The following is a 23,151-nucleotide window of genomic DNA, read 5'->3' on the forward strand; positions in this document are numbered from 1 at the left end:
GTTGACAACCCATAAATACTATAAAATCTTAAATATAAATATTGAATATCACTATTATTCAAATTTTAATTATTAATATTTTACAATAAACTCGTAACATATCAAAATTTTATCTTATCCTTCAATCACAAAATTATGTATGGTAAATTTATTGACATTTACAATAGTTATCTTTAAAGTCATACCAAATTATTTCAAATTGAGCAAGGGTGTAAAATTCTTTAAAACCAACAATGTATAAAAATTAAATTATTTTCATTATTATTGGTATATATCATAGGTTGTTTAACGTTATCAAAATCTGCAAAGAATGTTAACTGAAAATTCAGTATTTACACGAGAAAACAAGTTATAAACTGACCATAAAAATATTTACTTAGTTATCTAATCTTAAATCACCATATATGACAATTTTATTGAAATTTTATGATAACTACCTCAAAATTCATTCTCGTGCAAATTTGGTGTAATGTTTTCTATATTAATAATGCATTGACATTAAGAACTCTTTAAAGAAATCAAAACATTTGTTAGTGAGGAATTCTGGAAACATATATTACAGAAATCATTAAACTTCATATAACTTAATTTTAGACGACCACGATATAACAAATAGAGCAAATTCCAGAATCAACAACCGATTCAAGGGAAGGATACTACAGGCTGAACGGCTAAATTTTCAGCTGCATGCCACCATAATTAACAATCAACAACTCGGCAGATGATGATCAAATTGTGGTGATGCATCTCATTCGCAGGCTGGTTTAGTGTCAAAGCTACTCAAGCAGATGGCAAACGCTTGAAAGGTAGAGAGTGGATAACGGTAATCCATGGTGAATATGTCTTTTCCAATCTTTCCAAACTGCAGGATTACCTTGTCTTGCTCCTCAGCAGAAATGTTATGTGACGGATCAACAGCAGCTACAAGCTGAAAGTTCTTAACAGAAGCCACAGACACACGACCTTTGAAGTTTAGGCACCAGCACTGTAGCTGCTCATGCCATCTTGGAGCCTTGTTTTTCAGTGCTAATTGCTCAGTTGAGACTTGGCTCGATATTGGTGGCTCTGATAAGCTTGCAGAGTTTAAATCGGGGACTGGAACTTTTTCTTTCGCTGCTGGTGATGGAGAAAAAGGTTCATCAAATATTTGAGGGAAAGAAGTTGGAGTTGGGGCGTTGCCCCCTTCCTGAATTGCTGAGACGGGTATAGAGTTCATGACGCAATGCATTCTTCTTGGCCCTCTAGTGCAAAGGACATTCAGCTCGTAGGAAACTGTGCTAACAAGGTAGCTACAAGCTGGAACTCTTGGTGACACCTGCTTAGAATGAAATCTCCTATTAGATTGACAATTTGGTTGAATTGCAGCATCACGGGGAGGTTGACTGTCATATATGGTGAACTTGGTACCCAAAAAATTAGACCTGCCAAGAGTACATTATCAAGTATCAGCAAAGATGATAAGAGGCAAGGTGAAAATTGAAAAGGTAAGGTTTCTATCGACCAAAAACTTGCCTCAGTTTACCAACATATTTATTGCTGGCTCGAGAAAAATCATCTGTGGCCAAGGATATGACAAAATCAGTGCCTGTTGCCCTTCTTATCCTTTTGGCCGCTAATAACAACTTGTTATTGTCATTCTCTGCTGTACAATTAAAGCCAGAACAAGCTTCTCAAATAGAATATCAAGAACTAATTCTCTATCAAACTTTAGTAAGATGGATCGACAAGCAGATCATGAAGGGAGGAAAACAAAGCAAAATTTGGCTTTTGTACTTTGACTGCATCAAAAGGTTTAAGTTCATTTCTATCTTATTCAAGCACCATTTAAGTTATACATATAGATAAGATTTTATGTCAAGCAAAGTGCATTCTGCCACATGGAAGGTTTCAGCAATGAAATAACTTACATGGAACCAGGCCAAAGTACAACAGATATGTAGAACTTTCTTTGCTCCTCCTGATAAAGCACTGTATTGGAGAATCACGTGGACCGGGCTATCCATACACATAAAAGGAAAAGAACGTAAGAAACATAATAGAGTAGGGCAGAAAAAGGGTGAAGAATTTATTACCTGCTTCAATGAAATAGGAAATGTGATCCTTCCACATTGTTCAGGAGTCTTGACAATCTCTTTTGTAATAGACCTCCATGATTTACATACAGAAGCACAGAAGACAACAACAGCACGGGCAGGCCAAGATGTTTCACTCTCTTCAACCCTCTGGATTATGTCAAAAAGCAATTCTTCTGGAAGATTTGCCCATTGTCCCTGTTGAATAAATTCAAATGTAGTTGCAATAACATCTGGAGCAATATGTGACTTTGTACGACTGAGTCGAAGCTTGCTTTCTGCACCCCGCTTAGACGTGCTTCCTGTTCCATCTCTCATCTCCTTGAGTTCACGGACTATGCTTCTCAACATGTTCTCACGGCTTACCAATCCTCTTCACAATACAAAACCATGCCAATCCAAACAAAATTAAAATGCTTCTACATTCCATTCTAACATGCCTTAATATATTCCACTGAAGTTTTCTCATACCAACAATAATTGAAAAGCCAAAGACTGATAAAGAAACTAACGTGAAACAAGCCAATTCTATGGGAATGCTCACAAATCAAGAAAACCCAAATTGTAACAATGAACAAACCAAGAATTTCCAGAAACAAGAAAAGAACCAGGAAATAGAGCAAACACGAGATATAACATGGTTTGATTAGAGTGTTCACAAACTTCAATCTACATCTACACAAAAACCAAACTATCAACAAGAACACGTTATCTCTCATAGAGTTAAAGAGACTTCTCTCAATGAGTTACAGAAAACATCAGGTATGTAATCTCACAAATACACTTGAATACACTGTTATTAACCATAGCAAGGATATATGAATATACAAGGCTTAACAATATAACATACTAACTGATTTGTAAATGAAATCAGTTACATAACAGCTGGAGAACAAACAGACACTGAGCAGACATAAACACCCGGTATAGATGATGATACTGAAACAAGGTACGGACTAAAGCTTCGGTCATAAAGATAAACTCTCCAGTTGATAGAATAGACAAGTGATATGACAATACAAGAGATAGATGCAGCTTGTTGACTGGGCAAAAACCAACAAATCTCCACCTTGGTTCATGAACAAACTTCTCTAACACTAGACAAAGAACATCTACAAGCCCAGAACAACAGTCAATCTCCCATCAACCCTAAACAATGATAGAACTTACTGTTTGGAAGCATTTTTTGTAATCATAACAGAGGAATTATGATTTGTTGAAATATTCTTCACCTTCACAGAATCTCTGCCAATCTCCTCTCTTACAAAATGCAACTTAATGTCGATATGCTTGGTTCTCTCATGACTAAGTTCCTTAATAGCTTTTATCACGATGCACTATGGTAATTTGATTGTGCATTCTCAGCTCTTCAGCAAAACCAGAGCCACAGCTTCCTTCACAACTTCTATTGTGGCCATATATTCAACTTCAATGGTAGACAAAACCACAATCTTCTATAAACCTGCCTTCCAACTAATAGCAATACCATAACCTGTGAGAGATTTCCCAGTACCTAGACATCCAACATAATTTGAGTTTACAAATCCTTCAAAAGTTGTTCTACCAGTATCTCTAGTTCAACTATAAACTAAAACTTTGCCAAGAGACCCCTTCACATGCCTCAGGATCCACTTAAGAGTCTGCCAAATTTCTCACCCAAAATTTTACATAAATTTGCTCATAATACTCATAAAATAAGCAAATATCAAATCAAGTGCAAACCATTGCATACATCATAGACCAACAATGTTTGCATATGAAATTGTATCTATATAACCACACTCTTCAAGATATTGTTTACAACTTAGCTTAAAATGCCAGCTAAAGGTGAAGAAACAAGTTTCAAGTTTGTCATTCCAAACTTATCACAAGCTTTCTTAAGGTAGCTCTCCAAGACAGGTATAATGGATTCTTCTTTTTGTCTCTCATGATCTCAATCCACAAGTTCTTTTTTTGTCTTCCCGAATTCTTCTTCTCAAACACTAATCAACTCATTCTTCACCTTCTCAACTTCAAACTTACTATTGCTTGCTATGAAAATGTCATCAACATAGAGCAACAATATTACAGAGTGATTGTCAAGTAAGAATTTGAAATAAACACACTTATCAAACTTGCTTCTCACGAAACCATTTGAGTCATAAACTCATAAAACCATTTGTTTGTCTTTACCTTTTACCTCAAACCCTTATGGTTGCTTCAAAAAAATGGTTTCCTACATATTTCCATACAAGAGGGCAATCTAGACATCTATTTGCTCCAATTCAAGATCAAACTCAGAAAATAAGAGGATTTGCATGGATATATGCTTTACTATGAGGGAGAGCACATCACTAAAATCAAACCCCTCCTTTTGTGTAAAACCTCTGGCAACCAATCTTGCTTTAAATCTTCCTTGGTCAATTCCTTAAATTTCATCATTTTGTTTGAAAATCCATTTACAACAAATCAATCTAGCACCAACAAGTCTCCTTATCAAACTCCAATTATGATTATGATGATGTTACTTCATCACTTCATTCATGTCAATCAATCATTCCTTCTTCTCCTTACTTGCTACCACGAGAAAACACAATTAAATTTGCATATCCATGTCCTTCCTTGTGTTATATTGTAACCATCTTCAACTTGGTGCTTTTTAGTAAGATATTCTTCACACTCCTCGTGGTATGTTTAAAGAAAATAAGAGAAACATCTTGGCACCACCTCAATCAGAGTTGGATTTCCAAATCCCAGCATCTCGACTGTCAACAAACTCAAACCTTTTACTTATAAGCCATCACAATCTCATTGAAAATAACATCATGAATGATCATAGACACCATAATTTGTATGCCTTCACCCCTTCAAGATATCCTAGAAACATGCATTTACCAGTTCTTGAATCTCAACATAGAAAACCTTTGATCAAAGTTACTTTATGAATCTTAGCATCTTGGTCGCCAACAAACTCAAAAACCTTTTATTTATAAGCCATCACAATCTCATTGAAAGTAACATTACAGTTGATCATACACTTCTTGAATCTTAGCTCAAGACACCATAATTTGTATGCCTTAACCTCTCCAAGATATCCAAGAAACATGCATTTACCAGTTTATCTTGCTTAATATGAGCATAAGCAACAAAACCAAAGATTATCATATTTTTTAATGGTTAGGAAGATGACCTATCCAAATTTCCACAAGATCTTTCTCTCTAAAACAGTTGAAGGACATATATTAATCAAGTAGGCAACAATGCACTTGCTTTAACATACAACTTACTCTTCCAAAGTGGTCATATCAAAATCTTTCTAGTAGGGCATGTAGTTGAGGAGTTCCAAACACAGTTCTATGTCATGTTATACCATTTTATTTACAAAATTTATTGAATAACTTTGAACAAAATTCAAGATATTAGTTGTTCTAAATCTCTTTACTATTCTCCCTGTCTCATTCTACACTAGATGCTTCCAAATCTTGAAATTCTCAAAAGCTTCATCCTTGGTCTTCTAAAAATATATTCATAATTTCCTTGAGTATTAATAGGAAATACCTTGACTCGGAGTGTGATAGAGTTCTTGATGGTACACAGAGATTAGCATGAACATATTCAAAGAGTCTCTTTTGTTCTTTGTTGTCCTGTATTGAATTTGACCTTATAGGATTTACCACAGATGTGGTATTCACAAAACTTCAACTTCTCATGTTTCTCATATGCAAACAACACTTGCTTTAGTAATTCAACAAAACCTCTTTAACTCATATGACCTAACCTTGAGTGCCATAACTATATTCTTGACAATTCTTTCTCAGCAACAACAGACACAAAACCAATTTATAACCCTCCAAGGAATACAAGTCATTTTTTCCTCGCACCCTTCACAACAATCATAGATCCTTGCATCACCTGTAGCACTCCTCTATCACCTTTGACCAAATCCCTTCTTTCCCAGTTTGCCAAGGGATATTAGATTTCTTTTCAAGTCAGGTACATGCCTAACTTCATGCAGATCTTTTATGTTCCATCATATAGTCTAAATCTTATAACTCCAATACTAGTAATCTTGAATGACTTGTTATCTCCAAGAAGAACAAATTCTTCAAAAGAAGATCTACTCTGCATTGATAGCACTACTAGGCACACAGTAAGGGCACCTAGTGACTTATACCTATCTTCTACTATAGTTACATGTCTAAAGCCTTGAGGCTTCTTCTGCTTCAGAGTTCCCTTTTGCCTTCCATGGAAATTTTTCTAGGGTGGCCTTCCATTTCAGAATGGTGTCTTTCTTTTTTCTTTCCTTATTGTTCTTCTGCTAAGAATCAACCCTTCACCCCTTTCAAATGACTTTGACTTTGTTCTTTCATTTCTTTTCTTGAAACTAAATGCTAATTGAAACTTCATCAAGAGAGACAAACTTTCTTCCCTACAACAAAGTTGCCTTAAAATGAATACGCCTCTTTCGCAATTAATACAAAAGATTCACAGTATGATCTTCATCTTTAATCTCAACATCAATGTCTTGAAGATTTAGAATCAACTTATTAAATTCATCCAATTGCTTATCAATGGGATGTTCATTATGCATCTTGAATGAACACAAAGCTTGTTTCAGGTACAAATGGTTTACCAAATATTTCGCCATATACAAGCTTCCAAGTTTAGTCCAAATCCATGCAACAATCTTCTCTTTCGACCCTTGTCTCAACACTTTGTCACCAAGACTAAAACAATTAAACTGTGAACCTTCCTAACAATGTTTTCTTGTCTTTCTCAGCCATAGTGGCATCATTCTTGGATTCACCATCAAGCGCTTCTAAAAAGCCCTGCTGAACAATAAATTATCTTATCTTCAATCGTCATAATCCGAAATCATTACTCCAATGAATTTCTCAACATCATATGTTGCAATACCCATAGAGGTTTATCATTCCACACTCACTGCAAAAATTTGTTGTAACAACAAACAAACCAAGAACTTCAAGAAACAAGAAAAGAACCAAAGCACGCATAAGATATAACATGGTCGGATTAGAGAGTTAACAAATTCCAATCTACATCCATGGGAAAACCACACTATCAACAAGAACAAGTTCTCTCTCAAAGAGTTATGGAGAATTATCTCTTAAGAGTTACAAAATACTCTCTCAGTGAGTTACAGTATGTAATCTCACAAATACACTCTCATAAACTGTTATGTAACCATAGCGAGGATATATGACTATTTACAAGGCTTAACAACATAACATGCTAACTGATCTGTAACAGAAATCAGTTACGAAACAGCTAGAGAATGTACAGACGCTAAGTAGACTCAAACACCCAGTATAGTTGATGATACTAAAACACAGTAAGATGAAAGCTGTGGTCAAACAGATAAACTCACCAAAAGATAGAACAAACAGACAATACAGTGATACTAGAGACAAAAGATACAATTTTTGACTGAGCTAAAAAAACAACAGAAACAATGACACATTTGTGCATACATATGCTTTCGTGTAAGTACCTTTTAACCTCACAAAGTTTGACAGAGAAACTTATCAAAGTCAAGATAAGTTTTTTTTTTAATTTATTAGTCCACCTTAGTATCAATAAGTACTAAATATGGGTCTTGTTAAGATAAACTTCTTCATAAACATGTAAAAAAAGTAAGAAAAAGGTCAAATAAATTGAACTTCTTTTATAAGCTAAAATCAACTTAGGCATTTAACTTTGTCCAAAAGCTAAGGTACACCGGTTAATTTTAACTTAAAGAGATTTAAGTTCATGTTCCCTTTCCCTATAAGTATTTATACTAAAGGTTATACAAATAAGGACTAAGAAGTTTACCTAAATTAATAATCATCTCGTTCCTGCATAACATACATACATCGCATGTAGACATGGCTCTATATTCAATGCTTGCAGCTTCAAGACAACAACTAGAAACAAGCCAGCCCCAAAATTAACTAATATTGGGTCATAATCAAAATAATTTAATAATATCATAAAGATTTGTGCTTTATTACTGACAAGGTAATATGTACAAAACAAAAAAATATTGCACTAAAATGTCAAAAATAAAACTCATCCAGTCCTTACAAAATGCAAACACGTTCTGTCTTTGAAATCAACTTAATGAAGCGAGAATCTATAATTTTACCAAAAATAACAATAATAATAAATAAATAAATAAAACGAAGTCAGAGCATCGATCTAAGAAGAAAAGCATGAAAATTCCTATCAATCAAGCAGAGAGACTTTGGAACGTTGTGAGCAAAAGTGTGAGAGAAAATAAGGAAGCTTCTAGAATACTGATCCAGAAACAGTAAAAACAGATAAGCACAAGTCACCCGAAATGAAGAAGCAGAGAACAGTGTTCTCTGATTTGGTATGGAAAGTAAAAGAAAAGAGGAGTAGTACCCATGTCTTACTCCCACGCCACTATCAATCGCCGGCCACCGCTACCGCCACCGCGGGTCCAAAATAAGGTCGCAATATCGTGTGGTTTGAATCGGATGCACATTATCTTTCCACCATTTTTTAAATTATTTTTTGGTGGAAAAAGTGAAGCATGATTTATTTATTGGATAAAATCTAGTGCAGGAATCTCTACTGTTCATAAGCTGTGCCTTCGTACACGTGGCCCTCTTCTTGGCCTGGTTACTCCCTTAATAAGCCATTTACACTGTAATATAGTGTTATTTTTAATTATTATTTTTCAAATAATAATTTAGATTTAAAAGTGTAGAGAAGAATAAGATAAAACAAAAAAAAATTAAAATACCTATTGTTAAACAAATTTTTAAAACACACTTTCATTATAAAGTGTCCGCTAAAAACAATCAATGAAAATAGTTATTATAATTTATGTGTGAAAAAATAAATTAAATAAATAATGTCTTTCTACCAGTCAGGACGATAGAAGTGTGCACTTTAGATAACTTAAATAAATAATAAACATGGTTCCACTTGGAAAATAAACGGTTATAACTTTCACTGAATAAGTCAAATACATTCTCTGGAGCACTCCCTTTATATCAGAAAGTCACCAAGCACGACCTGAGACCACGAGGCATGTCTCTAATAATCGGTTACTTGACCCACACGGCCAAGACCCAAGTCAACATACAAAAAGGAATTTCTGAAAGGGGAAAAGGGTACGCTTTTCATACTATCAGAGAACTCTCACTTGAGCATTGTCGCTGACTTGAGCGTCGGAGTGCAATTGCAGGTATCCCCACCGGCCGACCGAAGTACGCGAAGAGGCAGAGAGACTTGAAGAATTGGACAACTAAAGACACGACAAACCGTTGTGTATCGACATGGATCAATATTGCTCTGCCCCTGATATTATAGTCTTAAATTAATTGAATGTGTAACATTATACACTTATTAATATAAATTTATTTTATTATTTACATTTTATAACTACTTTATTAATATACATTTCATTATTTTATTTTTTTCATATTTCCTTTTATTTTTTAAACCTTTCTAGTGTCGAATCAAATTATACATTATTCTCGTTTCTTTAATTTTCTTTCTTCTCGAATCAGATTTCCACACAATCGTAAAAGCCTGAAAGAAAATTGTACAAAAAAAAAGGTACATAGAAACATGTAACTTAAAGATCTATAAAGGTGTAGTGGTTAAACTAAGGTTGCTTAAACTAATTGACTCCAATATCTATTCTTGCTGAATTATAACAGTACACGAAAGGTTTTTCCACGTCAATAGTACATTTTAGATAATTTAGCATTGATATAGATAAAAAAAAAATATTATGAATTTGGAAAAGTATTCATTCATTGTCAAAACTATTTCATATTACGTTAAGGGTACACAACTTTCATTATGTAGTGGTCAATAAAAAAAAAGTCGTGTTTATCTCTGATTTTTAATTGAAATCAATTTTGACATAAGTCTAATGGTTTTTTAAGGACTTTGATTAAGATTGAGATTTACATTTAATTAAAGTTATTATGTTAGTATGATTTGAGTTAAAATTAATATAACTAAAATCGTATTAATCGTACACAATTAATTGTATGGAAAAGTTAATGTAAAACACGACTTTAGTTTTGCTTATTTTTCTTTTGAAAAAAATTGTTTGTTTTTTGTTTTTTTAATTAAATAATTAATTGAATTATTAAAATATTAAAAAATTGATAAAATTTGTAGAAAAAACTTCAAATAGTAACTTTTTTTTATACAGTTAAAAAGTAAAAGTTGTTCAAACGAAGTAAGGGAGAATATTGAAGATACCAAAATTTTGAAAAATCACTAATTTACTAATATTTTTTTATATCTTTAGTATTTTTTAGGCATATTTTTGTATACTTTATGCTTTTACTTTAAGTTTAAGATTTTAACATCATTTTTAATTAATTTTTCAATTAAAAAATAACTAAATCTTTCTTAATACATAATTTTTTTTCAAAATAAAAATCCAATTAATTATTCCATTTTCTAAAAACAAAAGTAAACAATTTTTTTGTTTTTTAAAACAAAATTTAACAAAGTTAAAGTGGTGTGACTTTTATACAAATTGATTTCAACTAATTGGGAAGTTGTGGTACAATTTCTATGTTGACTACTTTCTCAATGAAAGTCAGTGAGTTCTTGACATGACTTTTCAAATTCGTAATAATTTTTTTTACTCATATTCATAATAAATTATCTAAATTAATTTAATTTTTAGAAATAATTTTTTTATTGTGATATTTTAAAAATTTTAAATTTAATTACTAATTATTGTTATTATTTTAGGTTTTAAATTGTTTATTTATTATCATTTTAATAGTAAAAACATGTTATTATAAAACATTTTTGTAGTTTTATTACCCTCAATACCCTAAAGTCCCTTAACCACACACTTTAAAAAGATCAATTTAAAATTCATTAGCATATCACCCTAATGGGATGACAAATAAATACATATTTGAGAGAATGATACATATTTTTTTGTCTATTTTGATAAAGAATTTTCATGTTAAAGATTTGATATGAATACGAGAATAATTGATATTTGATTTTTAATAATGAGTATGTAGATATGTGTTTTCTTTTCATTTTAAATTACAAAATTACTCTTAATTTATTTATTAGTTAACTTAAAAAATATATTTTATTATCTTTTTGTCTTTTGTTTTATCCACTAAAATCCTTCATTCATTGTGCAATTATACAATTTTTTATTTTCTTTATCAATTAATTATTTGACTTGATGAATATATATGAAATTCACTTAAATCCTAAAGTATTTTTCTTCTTGTTATAACATCGAATACACAACATTTGATTATTTTTTTTATTTTAATATTTTATTGTTATATGAAAATGTTTGATTATCAATTTCAAACGTTCAATCATGTAAATCTTTAGTTTATTAAATAATCTATAAACTTATTTTCTCTTTTTTGTTTTGTTTTTTTTTTTCTCTTTTCATTTAAAGAACTACTGTTTTGTTATAAAATTCTCCATTCTCTTAATTCTTAATGGTTCAATTTGTTTGATATTCATAAAGTCCATTCAATTTTTCAAGATATTTTTCTTCTCAACATATTTGAAAAAAGAAATTGTATTTATCGTAAAACTTTTAATGATGTGTAATTGCTTACCTTTTCTATATAATTACTTTATATTTATATAATTGTTATTAGTACTCTATTTATATAATTATGATTTATTTTTTATATTTGATCTGATTTTTATTTTTATAAAAATATTATTTAATTAATATTTAAGTCAATATAAAAAATACATATACACTCTAATAAATACATACAAGTTTACTTATTAGACACAAATTTCATACTCAACTTAATTAAAGTTCCCGCTCATCCCAACTAACCTCTAAAAAAATGTAAGAATATTATCTTTGATACTAATCAAATAAGAAGTAATAATTAAAAAAAAAATCAAATAAATAACATAAGACCATATTTAAAAAAATGTCAAAAAGAATATTAATGTTGTGGAAAGAAAAAGAAAAAATATGATGGTGAGTGAAAGCGCATCTCTGGTTTGGGGTATGCCACAACTCTCAGAACCCACCACACAAAAACTCCCACTTCCCAAACAAAACTGGAACTAGTTAATTCCAATTCCAAGTTCAGTTCTGTTCAATTCAATGGCTTCTTCCATATGTGCTCTCTCCCCTTACATCCCATCACACCTCACTAAAATCACTATTCCACTCTCTCAACGTAACGCATCTATCTCTATATATCTGTTTTTTTACTTTACTAACTTTCACAAATTCGTTGCTGAGTTTTGGTGTTGTTTGAAGGAAGCAAGTGCGAAATGAGCAGGAGGAGTTTTGCGGTTAAGGGAATTGTGGCCTCCGGCGTTTCTGTCGCCGCTTCTACTCTCACTGCGGAGGCTCAGCCTTCTTCCAAAGGTGGATTTAATGCTGACTCACATTCGAGTGTGTGTGTGTGGTTTGTGTTGAGTGTTAGTTATGTTATGCTTACGGAGAAGGAATCTGGGTTCAGGTTTTGAAAGATTGCCGTTCAAAGCGGAAGGGTACAATTATTGGACATGGAGGGGTCATAAAATACACTACGTTGTGCAAGGAGAAGGTTCCCCCATTGTTCTTATTCATGGTTTTGGGGCCTCTGCATTCCACTGGAGGTTTTTTTCTTCTTGCTCCTTTTCTCTTTGGTGCCAATAGTTTACCTTCATTTTACATTTCACCTGTTTCCATATTGCTGGTACAACTCTCTATTATTGGTTAATATTTTCTTTTGGAAACTAGCAGGGATTAGGAAATAAGAAGTTAGGCCCAGCTTAGTTTGGATTTTCAATTCTAGATTTCAGTGAATAAGAGCGTATGTTTGAAAGTGTGCATTAGTATTACAGATTGTGTAGCATTTCCTGGAAATTATAGTCTCTACCTCCCACACTCTTTTTAAGCATATTATCTATTATTGGTTCAAGTTTATTAAAATTTACAGGATCGTGCGTGTTTGACTTTTTATTCTATGGATCTCAAAACATTATTTGATTTTTTTATAAAATTTTAAATAATAATTAAGTGTTTGTCAATAGAAGCTTGTTAGATAATGTTTTGCTAACATTCATTTCAGTAGGTTTTGGGTCCTTGTTCGCATCTGGTTTAGGTTTCGGTCCTTATACTATGGTTCCGTTTAAGTTTTGATCCTCGTAGTTTACCAGACATTAGTGGTGATGGTTGTGTTGTTAAGGGTATGTGTTGTAGCATATTGCTGCAGCGGGGATCAGAATCTACATGAAATGGCCGAATGAAAGTATATGGAGAAAATGAACCCAGCCTTTTTACATATAGGAACCGAGTGTGCCCATTTTCACAAGGTGTTTCCATCAGATGTTTCTACTTTAACTTCATCAATATATTGCATATAATGTGCTAACAAATACTGCAACAAGATGGTGATGTCACTGTTTCTCTTTCTTGTAAGCTAAGGAGCTTGAATGGTTCTTTTCTGTCTTTGCTGTGTATGCAATTTTTTTTTGTCAGTGCCTTCAGTTGTCGGTCCGATAAGATCACTTTTATGTGGAGATAATCATATATCTTTATTTATATCTCCAGGTACAACATTCCAGAATTGGCTAAGAAACATAAGGTATATGCCATAGACTTGCTTGGATTTGGGTGGAGTGACAAAGCACTTGTCGATTATGATGCCATGGTGTGGAGGGATCAAGTGGTGGACTTCGTGACGGAAATAGTAAAAGAACCAGCAGTTTTAGTTGGAAATAGGTAAGAACTATGTTGTTACCTGAATTTCCATCAGGATATTAATCTGAAATGCCAGAGTCTTCTTCCTTTCACAAGTTTTACCTGAATTTCTCATCTTGTCGAACATTGTTTGATTGGCTCTCAAGGGATGCAAGGGCTAGGAATTTTGTTATTTTACCTCCGCAACAGAGATTTCATTAACTAGAAAACATGTACAAGATTATCTTCAGCAAATTAATTCCCAAGTATTATGTTGTCAAATTTGGTTGTTGCAATGCAATGCTTTTTCTTACTCCTGAGTTGTCTAATAATTAATTGATGAGTTGACAGCCGTAGGACCAACATCTTATTTATAGTAAATTACAAGTACAGTTTTGTTTTATCTATAGAATTGACATTGTAACATTATGTGCTATATAAAGTAAAAATTTGCTGTTTACCTTGGTGATAATTTTTCAGCCTCGGAGGATTTACTGCTTTGGTTGCTGCAATTGGGTTGCCTGAGCTTGTCAACGGTGTTGTTCTACTAAATTCTGCTGGACAATTTGGTGACGTGAAAAATGAAAGTAAAACTTCTGAAGAAACATCTCTACAAAAGTTTGTTCTAAAGCCTTTGAAGGAAGTTTTCCAGCGTGTAGTTCTTGGATTTTTATTCTGGCAGGCAAAGCAACCAGCTCGTATTGTGTCAGTTCTAAAAAGTGTATGTTACTTGCTATCATCTTATTAAAGCACATTTGTGTTACTAAAATGGTAGGTTTTTTATTGTGAGAATCACATTCCTGGAGGCTTTTGTCTTTAGTGGGATTGCTATTCCCTTTCAGCAACTTTCTAGTACTTTTTGTTTCTTACTAGTGTGACATTGTATATATATATGTGTTTGAATGCATAGTTTTTCAACACAGGTGTATGTAAATTCTTCCAATGTGGATGACTATCTTGTGGAATCTATAACAAGGCCAGCTCAAGATCCAAATGCTGGAGAAGTTTATTACAGGTACATGACTATGTCCACGCTAATGCCTTTATGTTTCATGAAAAGAACATTGCGAGCTTTACACCATAAAAACTAGCTATTATAGTTAGAGGCCAATGCCTTATAAAGTTGACTTCAGAATCCCATCGCATGTGATCCCATGCTTTGCACTATAGTCCATTTCACTAGTCTTGAGCAAATGCGTGCTGCACATTTGCAATCTGAGGCACGGTAAAAAACTATAATACTGATTGATACGAACCTTGGGAGAATTGCACCATAAAAGGTAACAATTGCAGTTAGAAAAGGTTCAAGATGGCAAGGCCTAATAAACCCCACATCAGAATTCCATGCTTTCAATGTGAGACTAAATTTCCATACCTTGCAATTAGATCCTAATACTATGGTGTAGTTGTGGTCAAGTGAAATTTTAATTATCAGTTTCTTCTCCTAATTATTCCTGTTTATTTATTTTCACTACTTCACCCAATGTTGTCTGCAGGTTAATGACGCGGTTCATGATGAATCAGAGCAAGTACACTCTAAATGCTGTCTTAAGTGAACTATCTTGCCCATTGTTGTTGCTCTGGGGCGACCTTGACCCGTGGGTTGGTCCAGGAAAGGCTAACCGAATCAAAGAGTTATATCCAAAAACAACTCTTGTAAACTTGCAGGCTGGGCATTGTCCACATGATGAGATACCAGAGCTTGTGAACAAGGCTTTATTGGATTGGTTGACCACCCTCACACCTGAAGTGACCCTCCAAACTGTTTGAACATGTATTATTTTTTAAAACCAATCAGAAACAAGTTCTTGATTCAGTTTTTAGTTTCAAGAAGTTAATAGTAGTTATCAGCATACTTTGTGTACAAAGAACTGGGTAAAGAATACTCAGGAAGGATAGAGAAAATGATGGCAAGAATACTTTACAAGAATTGTTTTTTATACCTGTATATTTTTAAGATAATGTATGCATTCATTTCTTACATAAAACACTTTCGTTAGTTATACGTTTGCACTCTGAATTTTCTCCTTCATACATTAGCAAATGAGAATGAATCCTGTTGGTTTTCGATCACCTCACAGTAGTAAATAAAACAGTCAAAATAATAAATATTTTCAACATTATTATTATTATTATTATTAATCCTGCAATTCATCTCATATATTACTATTTAAAATATTATTTTTTTTCAAAAATATTTTATACGTTATCATTAATTCTACAATTCATCTCATATTATTGTAAGTAATAAAATATTTTAAATGTCATTATTATTAATCTTACAATTCATTTCACATTATTTTAAATAAAAGATATTTAAAATCATAAATGTTTTAATTGTTTTTAAAATTAAAAATAACATTTAAAATAATATGAGATAAATTGTAGAATTAATCAAATGATATTTAAAATATTTATTAATTTAAATATTTCATTCACTAAAGTTTCTTTTAAAATATAAAATACCTCAGTTATTTGTTTCTATAACAAATAATTCTTCACATTCATTCCATAAGAAGTACATAGGGGTAGTAGTTAAACTGAATTTAAAACCTTTTAAACGTTTCTTATTTTTTAAGGAAGTTGGCAACTCTTAGTTTATGACTCTTCATAACTTTGAGATCATCATACAACTAAAAAATGACTTTTTGGACTTTCGTGGAGAATAGATATAGAACCAACAAGTGAAATTTTGGTCTTTCTTTCGATGTGGAGAATAGGGCTCAATATGAATAGTTTGTTTCTCTCTTATTGTTAAAGATCTCACATCGACTAGAGATGAGAATAATTCATTTTATATAAGTGGGTGCAAAATTTACCTCATAAGCTGATTTAATAGGGTTGAGTTAGACTTAAAGTCAACTTCGTATATGGTATCAGAGTCATTTAAAATCTATCATAGCAAGTGTTTGTTGGACCTATCGTGCCACTCGCTATCGGATCGTTATCGGATCACCCATAATTTGCATATAAGTATATAGATCAGTGTCCACAAAATTACAAACAATGCACAGTAGGAATTTGGAGATACGGCTGCGCAAGAAGAAGATGACGGTGAGCATTTTTTAGGGTTTTTATTCTATTGGGGACATTTTTTAAATAAGGATAATTTACTCTTTGCATAAACTTTGTGGGGGTGTAGAAAGAAAAACGTAAGGGTGCAGGAAGAAGCTGCCATGGTTTTTCTTATTCTTCTCTTTTGGGCTTGGTGCGAGTATCCATTAGGCTTCTTCTTCCTGCACCCCTACATTTTTCTTCCTGCACCCCCACAATTTTCTAAATCCTGAAACTGACCTTAATATTTTATTTGAAAAAGGACACCATGGTTACCGGATATAGGGATTTGGGAGTGTGCTATGGATTCATCAATCCAGAACTGAATTTTTTTTCCGGATGAGGGGGTGTTCCGGAAGCAATTTTTGCACAAATTATTGATTTTCGTATTGCTGAATCCAGAAGCCTAATTTTGTTACGAATTCGTGGATCCGGAATGCATTTTTTTTACTTACGGATTTTTGAATCCGGAATGAATATTTCTATTACAGATTGGTGGATCCGGAATGCTTTTTTTGAATGATGGATTTTTGAATGTAAAATGCATATTTTGAATTATGGATTGGTGGATCCGAAATTTTACCGGAAGTGCCAATCCGAAAATTTTCCAGATTCCATAATCCATAATGCAAAAAAATAAATACAGTTCAGGTGCATTTTAGAATTTTTAAAAAATAATAGGGATAATTTGGTCTTTGCATAACATTGTGGGTGCAGGAAGAAAAATGTAGGGGTGCAGGATGAAACTGCCTATCCATTTTACTAAACGTCCAAATTTCTTTTGGGTAGCAATTGGAAGTTGGAACCAAATCCTATGTTTTTATTGTTATAGGAGTGTCCGGACATATGATACCGAAACTTGTAAGAAATTCGAATGATACGTATTAATGAAGTGTCCAATTAAAAAAATATTTGTTAGATATTTGACAATTTTAGTACGATTCTAACATAATTTTAAAAATGAGAAATACATTAATTTTCTAAAACCTCAAACTTATTATATAAATTTTTAGTATTATTATAAAAATAAGGAACAAATTCATTTAAATCAGCCATGAAAAACATCTTTTTGCATCTTTTTGCTAAAAAAAATTTGAAGCATACTTATCCACATAAATCTTTATTTTCAATTTATATAATTTATAATTATATAATATATAAATTTGTGTTCTTGTATCCTTTCATTTTAGAGATTATACTTATCTTTAATTCATATCATTATCTATAGTATACAACAATAAACTACTCTTACTTTTTTATGTCTTGACCCAACACCATTTATGAAGGAAATACAACACTTTTCTTATTTTTTTCCTAGTTATCAAGGAAATTGGTGCCAAAAAAGTTTTGTATGAAATATACCTTACTACTTTTTTGGTGGGGAAGTAAAAGAATGTAAAATAACTCATGTCTTCAGGTTTACACTTTAACAACTGAACTTTATTTCAACACACTCTTTTTCTTTCTTTCTTCACTCTTACGTTGGTTTCTTTGAAATACTAAAAGACACAGTCTTAAGGTATAAAAATCCAATAATAAAAATAAAAAAGTTCCATTGCCGGGAATCGAACCCGGGTCTCCTGGGTGAAAGCCAGATATCCTAACCGCTGGACGACAATGGATTCTTGAAAGATAATTAATGAAATGTTAATATCAAACTATGTTCTCTGTTGAGTTAAATGTGAACTACTTATTACTACTGGGCCTATTGTTTTATAGTTGCACCTATCTTTTACTATTGGGCCTATTGGTTTATAGTTGAGTGAGGAAATAATAAATTACAAAGCCACTAATTGACAAAAAATAAGAAAATAAAAAAAGTTCCATTGCCGGGAATCGAACCCGGGTCTCCTGGGTGAAAGCCAGATATCCTAACCGCTGGACGACAATGGAATTGATGATACGTTTGAATATAACATATTAGTTAATTACTAATGTAATCAGTGATCAGAAAGCGCTATCCCACTTGAGCACCCATAGTTGACCATGGGGTTTCATTATTCATGCCGTAATATATATTTTAATTTTGAATGTCCCCAATATTTAATTATTTTATTTATATTATTGCAAAGAAGCTAGTGATGTCTTTAAAGTATGCAAACAGAGTTCTAGATGTTTCCGTTTCATCAAAACTAAGAAATAAATAAATATTTTTTACAAAACGTGCCCTCATAGTTCCCATAGTTTAGAACCAGCAAACTTCTGAGGCCAAGATCTTAAATAAAGTTACCAACCAATTCAACAAGTATTATTTATGTCACTTTTTTAGACCACTTCATTGAAACAATGTCACATGTCAAGAAAATTAAGTGCTGTAAATATTATAGTGGGTAGAGTTAATGCATACTTTTATATTTCCAAATATGAAACGTGGATAATTATTATCTTTTGATTCATAAATGTTTTTTCAGGAAAATCAGAGAATCAATGAAATATTTTAGTATTAATTTGATATTTTCTCTTATCCTAAATTTTAGAAGTAGCAATAGTGTCTTAGTTTTGTATAATTTAGTTGATACATGTATGAAGTGGAAACATGATGAATGTATGTAAAGAAGAAGACACAATGACCCACTAAGGCACTAACCCTTTTTCTTTTTCTTTGGATTTGGGTGATTGATATCATCCTTCAAGTGGACCCTGTTATATATATTCTATCTTTCTTCATTTCAAATCTTCTTAAACACCAAAACTACTGTAAAAAGGAATAATCATTTGACTTAAATGACGGAACAACCACAAGGACAGAAAGCTCCATGGAATGTGATTGGTCACCAATGAAAAAGCAATCAACGGTTTCATTAGATTTGAATCTTACTTTTCTTTTCTTTTTCTAACACAACACAAACATCTTTCAATCTGTTTAGTTACTACAAAGACCAACTATTTCAATCTTGGGACACATCAAATTGTTAAAGAATTCGTTTAAATCTTAAAGCACAACCACTAAGAATAAGTGCATAAAGTTGCTTATAATATATGTAAGAAGATTGAAGAAGTTTATAGTTATTATATTTGGTGTTAGTAGAAGTTTTCTAGACAAGTCGTTGATAAAAAAGGTTTTTGCAATTTGGCTATAATCCAAGAAATAAAATAAATTTATTAACTAAATTATATTCAGAATTTCAGATTCCCAATACTTCACATTTCATTCTTTTTAGTGTACTGTGGTCCATGGTTGTGTCTTCAAGAATATAACAAATAAAATGAGTAGCATTGTTATATTATATAAGTAGAGGGTATATATATAAGAAGATGGTAAAAAGAAAGTGTATTTACATCACTTTTATATAAAAAAAAAATATATTATTATAGAAAGACTATTTTATCTCTCTAAATTATAATCTAATTAAAAAGAGATCCACTAATCATGAGATTCTATCATTATTATTATTAAATTAATTACATATAATTTGATATAATATCGTATAATTATATACAATAATTACGTATAATTTAATAATTATTATTTTCTTAATATGTTATTTAATTATTTTATTTCATAAACTTAAACATGATAAAAACTTAATGAAGCAGCTCCTTTTGAATTTTAGTTGATTCAAATAGAAGAAGCTTAACACATGATTACATGTTCAATCTCATGTGACAAAAACCATTAATTGCTTTTAGTGTTTGCATATATCTTGAAGATTTGTCTATAATAGGGCAAGAAAATATCACGTATGATTTGAAAAACATGTTGTGCAAGACAATATTGTAGTTAATTATGTGTTGAAAAAGTGTTTAGCAACCGACAATGTTTGACTGTTCCATGATGAAAACTGAGTATGATTAATAATTGAAATATAGTATTATGAATAATGTTAGGCAGAAGGCATGAAGGAAAAGGACATGATGCTTCATCTGAGATTATTAAATCCCCTAAGCAAGAAACCATTCATGCATTGAAGTAATGATGGGCAATTGAAGATGTGTGAAGAGGTAGAAGTGATTAATGACATGTATTTGGATTTTACTTTGAATATGTGATCTCTGTTACCTCATTTATTAGAAGTCCCTGGTAGAAATGAGCATTGATATGAAAGTAACCATTTAAGGTAGTGGGGTCCCTGATTCTCTCATAGACTCAGCAATGGCTACAGTTTTGACATGTAGTGAAGGTTTAATGGTGGAATCTGGTATCACTATCAGAAGCTTCTGAGAGTGATGTGTCTAAATATAATATAGATAATAATATTCATGTCAATTTCGTCACAACTTATTCCGTTACAACATACAAGAATTAGGTTTAGCTTATTGCCAGCAAGCATTAATGTTCCCTGTCTTATCATACAAAGGTTCCTTACATAATTGCTTTCATTTTCCTCCTTTCCTATCATTGAATTCATTATTTTTATTTTATATTAAAAACATTGTTTCATGATATAATTAAAATAATATATATATATATATATATATTAAATGATAATAGAATTTAGAATAAATAAAATAAATATTCATATATTTTATTTTTAATATAATAAAAAATAAATAATAATTTTGGACATTCTTTCTATCTTAAATTTATATTTTTTTTAGATTTTTTAGCTTGATTTTTATTAGAATATTGACTCACCAAATTGGTGTGTTATTGGCACAAAATATTTTTTATTGATAAAAAAAGAGTTCGGTTTCAAATTAAAATCAATCATTAGGTTGTTATCATTAAAGCTATTTTTGTAAGTCAATACTAATATTAACATTATTTTGATAGATGTCAAATATAATTTTTCTTTATCTCAATTGAGATTATTTCCTCTTGATAAGTTAACATTTTTTTTATAAACATCAATAAGTAATTGAGTTTGATTTATTTGTAGGTAAATATTAATCAATAATCAGTTTTTTTAATCAACATTAATATAGATACCATATAAATTTTTTAATCCATGTTACTGAAACTATTTTTTGAATTTTGTAAATGATGAGTTTTTGTCAATGATAGAAATTATTTTTAATTAATATTATTGTATAGGTGAAAACTATTTATCAATTAATTTTTATTAAAATTTTCTCAATTAATAATGCTGGAATTATTCATCGACTGATGTGACTCAAAATTTATAGTGGTTAATTTTCATTAACATGTGTAGAGATTCTTCTTTTTTAGAGACTTTTCTTTTCATGAATATGAGCACTTCACTAGTGCAATGAAGGTCAAGTGGTGTGGATGACTCATCACGAATTGTGTTTCAAATTTAGCCACAGTGGACAGATACGGGTGAAACAAGCTAAGTTCGTTCCTATTTAGAGATGTGGGGAATACACGACACATAAGACATCATCCATGGTGCACATGTTTATTTGAGTAATGTATTTATGTGTTTGTTCGGATCAGTTGTTTCATCATGCTAGTCTATCATTAGCCCCTTTAGTTTGAGAATAGTTTTACATCTATTATGTCACCTACAAAGGGGTGTCATCGGGTTCCCCTATCGTGGTTGAGGTATGGGTTGAGTTGTTGAGTTGCAACTCGACCTTGTGACTCTTTATTTCAAATGGTGGAGTTAAAACGGATGGAAAAGGTATAGAGCAGAACACGCCCTTTGCAAAGGTTTCTTGGTTGGATTCATCTTCAAGACTCCAGGGGATACACCAGTTCCTTCTGGTAGCTTTCTTTTTATTGTCTCATTCTCTTGCCTTATGATGACTATCTCCTCCACATTATTCTTCTTGAGCTCGACCAACTCTCTCTGAAGTTCAATCAATAAACCATTTGACCTATTTCGGTCATTCTAGTGTCAACTGATTTTTGCTTGCCATTTGTTATGTTCCTTGTTGCTACTGTAAGATATTCTTCATGTTCTTCTCGCCCCCGCGATGGGCGACAATTGTTCTTGTATGACTAGAGGAGGTCTCCCCACTGGCTTAGTAGTTTTCGTTCCTTTCGAGATATCCTCCTCGTGATCCAGTATGAGATGGGGGTATGTACATGCAAAAGGTGTTACGACGTTCAAAATAGTCCTTTTGGGTAGTTGAGAATGATAAATGCTATTAAAACTATACCTCTACCTGATCTTTGTCAACTTATTTATAGAGTGATGTTGAACCTCCGCCACATATGAGTCTTAATCAATATGGATGATGTGGTTAACCTTATATTAATCTAACATCAATTATATTTTAATTAGAGATTAATCTTGTTCTTAAGCAATCATTATATCATGTTTCGAGGTGTGTTCGACCATACTTCCAAAATTATTATGTAATCTTTTCGATCTTTTATGGTGAACATAATCTCGATCATGTATAGTAAATTTAAATAGTTAAATAATTTAGTATCTTTATTAAGTCAATCACTATTTTGAAATAGTAACTCATTGATTTGAGTAGTAGTTCAACAATTTAGTATCCTTA

General features: G+C 31.7%; 2 protein-coding genes and 2 non-coding genes across 6 annotated transcripts; 1 reads left to right on the forward strand and 3 right to left on the reverse strand.

Annotated features, from left to right (window-relative positions):
• Positions 1 to 460: 460 nt before the first annotated feature.
• LOC137808399 (tubby-like F-box protein 2) lies at positions 461 to 8,628 on the reverse strand. Of its 2 annotated transcripts, XM_068609478.1 has the most exons (6): positions 8,460 to 8,590; positions 7,887 to 7,978; positions 2,073 to 2,445; positions 1,908 to 1,995; positions 1,513 to 1,642; positions 461 to 1,421 (listed from the first exon to the last, which is right to left on the reverse strand). In XM_068609478.1, exons 3-6 carry the CDS (start codon positions 2,421 to 2,423, stop codon positions 749 to 751), a joined length of 1,242 nt encoding a protein of 413 aa, XP_068465579.1. In that variant the 5' UTR covers positions 2,424 to 2,445; positions 7,887 to 7,978; positions 8,460 to 8,590; the 3' UTR covers positions 461 to 748. The 2 variants fall into 2 exon arrangements, with proteins under 2 accessions (XP_068465579.1, XP_068465578.1); XM_068609477.1 differs by lacking the exon at positions 7,887 to 7,978 and having other exon boundaries at positions 8,460 to 8,628.
• Positions 8,629 to 12,009: 3,381 nt separating this feature from the next.
• On the forward strand, positions 12,010 to 15,728 carry LOC137808400 (pheophytinase, chloroplastic). Of its 2 annotated transcripts, none has more exons than XM_068609479.1 (7): positions 12,010 to 12,247; positions 12,331 to 12,441; positions 12,536 to 12,674; positions 13,612 to 13,782; positions 14,221 to 14,461; positions 14,664 to 14,755; positions 15,237 to 15,728. In XM_068609479.1, exons 1-7 carry the CDS (start codon positions 12,172 to 12,174, stop codon positions 15,508 to 15,510), a joined length of 1,104 nt encoding a protein of 367 aa, XP_068465580.1. In that variant the 5' UTR covers positions 12,010 to 12,171; the 3' UTR covers positions 15,511 to 15,728. The 2 variants fall into 2 exon arrangements, with proteins under 2 accessions (XP_068465580.1, XP_068465582.1); XM_068609481.1 differs by having other exon boundaries at positions 12,024 to 12,247; positions 12,335 to 12,441.
• Positions 15,729 to 18,344: 2,616 nt separating this feature from the next.
• Positions 18,345 to 18,416, reverse strand: TRNAE-UUC (transfer RNA glutamic acid (anticodon UUC)). The gene has a single exon. It is a non-coding gene; the product is annotated as a tRNA-Glu (tRNA).
• Positions 18,417 to 18,615: 199 nt separating this feature from the next.
• On the reverse strand, positions 18,616 to 18,687 carry TRNAE-UUC (transfer RNA glutamic acid (anticodon UUC)). Its single transcript has one exon. It is a non-coding gene; the product is annotated as a tRNA-Glu (tRNA).
• Between the last annotated feature and the right edge of the window lie 4,464 nt (positions 18,688 to 23,151).

Source organism: Phaseolus vulgaris, chromosome 3 (assembly GCF_000499845.2).
Source record: "Phaseolus vulgaris cultivar G19833 chromosome 3, P. vulgaris v2.0, whole genome shotgun sequence".
In the NCBI taxonomy this organism is placed as follows: Eukaryota; Viridiplantae; Streptophyta; class Magnoliopsida; order Fabales; family Fabaceae; genus Phaseolus; species Phaseolus vulgaris.